Genomic DNA, 5,605 nt, shown 5'->3' with positions numbered 1-5,605 from the left:
AGGTGATCCAGGTGATTGATATATGCATTTTTTTTTTCTCTGCCCGTTCTGTTGGTTTTTGTCTTTTGCCCTTCTCCCCCGTCCCTCTTCTCAGCTGTTTCTCTTTCCCTCTTTCTTTCTCCCCTTCTTTCCCCCAGTCAAGTCTGTCCCGTATTCAGTAAGTGAAAATAAAATAAACAATAAAAGGTGAATCAAATGGACCATTACGGCAAGGCTGGGATGGTCAGTTTGGTAAAGTAAATCCGTTGGGCATCTTTCTTTGCCTTTAGACAACAATTCTGATGGCAAAAGAGCCAAACGGGACAGGCAAAAAAAAAAAAAAAAAAAAAAAGGAAATCTATGAGTATTTCTATTGGAATACATTAGAACATAATAAATCAAAAAGCTGTTGAATGTTTCTTATATAAGCCACAAGGAGCGTAGTATTTCAGTGCATTAACAAACATCTCATCCCTGAGGCCATAAATTAGAGGACTCAAACATCTTGGAGCAAGAATAAAGGTTATGTAATTAAAGTACCTCACATTGATAAATAACATAAAATCAATCTGCAGGACAGCAGCCTCTATAAATGGACACCAGAGCTGAAAAAGACACAGCAGCAGCTGGAAACCATGAAGAACCACTGTACTCAGCCCCTTCCATGTCGACTTCTTATTCTCTCCTGATGCAGCTTTGGCCACTTTCATTATTTGCACATATGAGAAAACAATAGTGATGGACATAATCAAGAAATAAAGCTGACTTATAGCTGACCTAAGATGATCCTGCCATCTGTGAAAAATGAACATTTCACCAGCACAAATTCTGCTCTGGGTATAGAAGCTGGTGATTGCTGAAGCAAAGAAAATAGAAAGAATAACAATGCAGGGAACAGAGCTCAGACCATGAATGATCAGGATGAAGTGCAGAGCTCTCTGTGTTCGGCACAGTTCTGCATGACGGAGGGGAACGCAAATGGCCACGTAACGCTCCAGGGTCATTGCTGTCAGAGTAACTGGTGTGACAAATGTGTACACAGACAAAACAATATATATAATAACACACAACCACACTTGTATGGTGAAACTAAAATAATTCAAAATGAGCAAGACATTGGACATTAACAAAAAAAGCGAATCAGACGACAGTGCAATGGCAAATAAGATGTAACGCATAGTTGTGTAAAAAATATCCTTCATAAAAAATGTTGTGATTAGCAAAAAGTTGATGCAAAGAAACACAGAGATTAATACCTGGACTATGATGACCCGATTATTGATGTTGTTTATTGCCAACTGACCACCAATTACTGAGTTATTTGTTGCCATGTATTTCTAACTTTTAGGCAAATATTCTTTTGTTTTATATCTTCAAAATGTGGAGAGGCCCAAAATTCTAAGAACTTATCTACATATATTATTATATATCTGGTTAAAGATTCTAAAAACAAATTCCCCACACACACTATCTAAACCAAAGTTTAAATGATGTCAACCTAAACAGCCTCACAGCTACAAGTGTATCTATTGAGTTAAGTATTCACGGTGCTTGTTGATAATATAATGACATATATCTATAATACCCAAAGATAACAACAAGTCACAAGACATCAGAGAGTCATTTTACCAAACCATCCCTGCGGTAAGTAAAACACATCTGAGGTGTGTGCTGTCACAAGCTGATTTTTATAGCTGAAACTGTAACACAAGAGGGAATGTCACGAAAGGAAGATGTCACCAAAGGAAATGCATTTGGGAAACATTTTGTACAACAGATCGATTCAAGTACTAAAATATAAAACTACTGCACATATCAGGTGTCCAGGTTTGACCATCAACTCTTATCTGTCAACACAAATTATTATTATTGTTTGGCAACACAACACCTCACACATAAAATTGAAGAGAACAATGCTACCTGAATGTGCAAAGCATTTCTTTTGTGTGTCCTGTGTGAATCCATTCTTCGAATAGAATTAGTCAAAAATAATTTACTTCTTAAATTGTTCAGCACCTGACTGCAGCGGCTTTTAATTAAATTTAGTCCAAATAATTTCCTCAATGAATAGTTAATTCTCTGATTTACTTAGTTTTTTTTAATTGGTTTGGTACTATTTTCACAACTAAAGTGTGCATTTTCAAATCTCTCAGTACAAAACTCACATTTGATCACATTTGTAACACCACTAGTCATTCTTTCAAATCTGATGTCATGAGTTCATTGTATTTGCACATATTTTCATTCCACTTAATCATTGTTGCAGAACATATGATCATTGTGATATATTCTGAGAACATTTGCTTTACTCACCCAAACAAAACAGTAAGATCTTTTTTCAACGTAGTACTTTTACCAATCATTTCATTCAGGAGCAAATTGTCCTCGGTGATGAATGAGTGTAACTGAACTGTAAAACTTTACACAGCAAATATTACACTTATGTTCAGGCATAACCAAAAAATATATATATATATATATATATATATATATATATACACACATATACACATATACACACACACACACGAAAAAGGGAGAAAAAACAACAAGTCATTTACATAAGCACAATATATTTTTTATTTTATCTTTATCACTTTTATACAATTAATCAAGCCGGTCATTAACATTGGGCCATAAGTTTTCATCAACATCCCAGTGGATGTCTTCGTTGTTCAGGCACCGTGGGAAAAATCTCCTGGCAAGACGAATCCAGGCTTGACATTGCTCAGCAGTTATATCACCACAAGCTCCACACATGGCTTGAAGAAGGGAGACATGCTCATGGGGATGGCGATCATACACCTTCCACCTCCATGTAGAGAAGAATTTCTCAATTGGGTTGAGGAAAGGGGAATATGGTGTGTTTGAAACCATTCCTGAACCAGCTGTGCATGGTGGAAGCTGACATTGTCCCACACAACAACATAGACGATGTCTTCTCCCTGACAGGCCTGCTCCAGTTCATTTAAAAAAAACTATCAGGTGTTCAGTGTTGTATGACCCTAGAACTGGTCTACAGCCTACCACACCATCTTCAGATATAGCTGCACACATGAGATGTTCCCCCCACGTTGTCCAGGGACGTGGATGGTAGCCCAATAAGGTTACGTCCTCTGTGTCTAGTTTTTGCTAGATTGAAAGCGGCCTCATCAACAAAAATATACTTGTGATGATTCACAGCAGCGTCCAGCTCCATCACCCTCTGTTACAGTAATTGCATGCCAGTTTAGTGTTGTACCTGAATATATTCTGAACGCAGTTGTTTCACCTGGACATTGTTCCTCTCAAAAGGAACTTACAAATGACCAGACAACAATCAGTCAAGTTGAAAATCCATGGACATAATGAATGATTCATTGATTAAACATTAAGATCGGTTGAATTAAATGACAGAAAAATGTATTAAACTGAATAATAAGAGATGCAAATCAAAAATTTTATAGTGACAACATTATAAAAGGCAGTAACTGTGAACGAAACATTTATTTAGATGAAACACTTATTTTGTGTAGTGAAAATGATATTTTGTCATTATGTGTATTGTACTAACACAATTGAAAATATGCTGAAATGTTTGAAAAAGGTGCACTTTTGATGATCTGTTGTGATATAAGTACTAAGAGTTTTGAAAATGTACCAATTGCTTGTGAAAACTGCGCCAAACCAATAAAAAAAAACTGTAACACTAACCTATCAGTCACAAAAGTAACTAATGGAGCGTAAGATTGATAACATTGTGGAGAAGCTCATGGCTCTCCAACAGGAGATCAAGAGACCAGTGTCAGACTGCTAGAACAGCTTTGAAATTCATATGAGTTGTTTGCACTAAAGTAAAAACCACCATCATTTCATGCGGCTACCACTTTGGCGTCAGCTGTGGTCTCAAGGCTGGAGCTGAACAAAAACATCCTGATAACAGACTGTGCATAGACTGTTCTTCCTATCCTACACAAGGCCACCGGGATTGGCTGGAAGACTGTTTACTTAGTCTGGCAGGGCGAAGGACACTGTCTCAGCTAAACTCTGGACACACATACACACACATATACATACATATGCAGCTATCCTTCCCTGGATCCAACGCCTCCTGCCATGTTTACCTCCCCGCCAATGGAGACAGCGGCTCAGCTGGAAGCGCAAAATTGCAGCGTCTGCGAGCACTGTGTGCATTGGCGTCATAGAGGTCCCTTTGCTACGGTTCGGAGCCGCGGACCTGTTTTATATATGCGTGGAATAGTTTTCTATACGAGATCGCTGCGAAAAGTGCAGCCTTACCTAATCTCCACCCTACTGTTACTCATTTTATATTAAGATTTAAAAATCTAGTTGGTATTGGTATGGCGAATAGCCTTCAGTAATAGTAATAAATCACACAGCAACAGTACATTCATGTAGTTGTAAAAAGCATGATAATATATTAAGTGATCCAAAGTATTCAGAATACGTTACTCTCATTAGGTAACGTAATGGAATAGATTACAAAATACATTATGGGGCATGTATTCTGTAATCTGTAGTGGAATACATTTTGCAGTGGTTAGCACTATTGCCTCACAGCAAGAAGGTACTGTGTATTTCTATGTGGATTTTGTGTGTTCTCCCAGTGTTTGTGTGGGTTCATACTCTGGGTACCACAGTCCAAAGTCTGGCAACTTGTCCAAGGTGTACCCAGCCTCTGTTCCCCACTGGGTCCTTATCAGGGTTGCAGAGGGCTGATAAGGATAAGTGGAATGGATGAACTGAATTACAATCAGTCAATTTCAGTTAGTGGCACAGTCTGAAGAATGAATAAATGGTAAAGTGCAAGCTGCATCCAGGACAGAGACAGTTGCATTATGATGCTAGAACCCAAAGTGACTTTAGTTTTGTGAATGTCGACCCCAGCCCAGCAGTCAGACCCTGAACTTCAACATACAGGGAGTGCAGAATTATTAGGCAAATGAGTATTCTGTCCACATCATCCTCTTCATGCATGTTGTCCTACTCCAAGCTGTATAGGCTTGAAAGCCTACTACCAATTAAGCATATTAGGTGATGTGCATCTCTGTAATGAGAAGGGGTGTGGTCTAATGACATCAACACCCTATAGCAGGTGTGCATAATTATTAGGCAACTTCCTTTCCTTTGGCAAAATGGGTCAAAAGAAGGACTTGACAGGCTCAGAAAAGTCAAAAATAGTGAGATATCTTGCAGAGGGATGCAGCGGTCTCAAGGGAAGTGGGGAGCTTGGGGAGAGCAACAAAGTGGGCAGCTTTAGAAAAACGGTCGACCATGGTGAGGATGACTGTGTTACCTGATGATGGCGGAAGACCAGTGACAAAGTCAACTGCAATGTGGGACCAGGGGCGGCTTGGCGTAGGTAAGGGATGAAGTAGGCCGGCAGCGGGCTGGTTGACAGGTTTATTCTGGGCACAGGTTGGACAGGCGGCGATGAATTCTTGGACGTCCTTGGCCAGTGTAGGCCACCAGGCGAACCGCTTGATGAAGGTGACGGTGCGATGAATGCCCGGATGACAGGTGAGTTTTCCGCCGTGGGCCCATTGTAGCACTCGTGAGCGAACGGACGTGGGAACAAAGAGCAATCCCGGGGGACCAGTCCCCGGATCCGGTTCTGCCCGCTGGG

General features: G+C 39.8%; 1 protein-coding gene across 1 annotated transcript; it reads right to left on the bottom strand.

The window, feature by feature from the left end:
* Window positions 1-339: 339 nt before the first annotated feature.
* LOC309687582 (odorant receptor 131-2-like) lies at window positions 340-1,362 on the bottom strand. The gene has a single exon (XM_082502663.1). It carries the CDS (start codon window positions 1,308-1,310, stop codon window positions 378-380), a length of 933 nt encoding a protein of 310 aa, XP_082358789.1. The 5' UTR covers window positions 1,311-1,362; the 3' UTR covers window positions 340-377.
* Between the last annotated feature and the right edge of the window lie 4,243 nt (window positions 1,363-5,605).

The sequence above is a fragment of the Aulonocara stuartgranti genome (assembly GCF_965226115.1).
Source record: "Aulonocara stuartgranti genome assembly, chromosome: 14".
NCBI lineage: Eukaryota > Metazoa > Chordata > Actinopteri > Cichliformes > Cichlidae > Aulonocara > Aulonocara stuartgranti.
The sequence above is the reverse complement of the archived record's forward strand: the minus strand, read 5'-3'. Positions and strand labels throughout refer to the sequence as shown.

Coding starts and splice junctions, on each gene's coding strand:
- LOC309687582 (XM_082502663.1), bottom strand. CDS start 1,310: ATGGCAACAAATAACTCAGTAATTGGTGGTCAGTTGGCAATAAACAAC.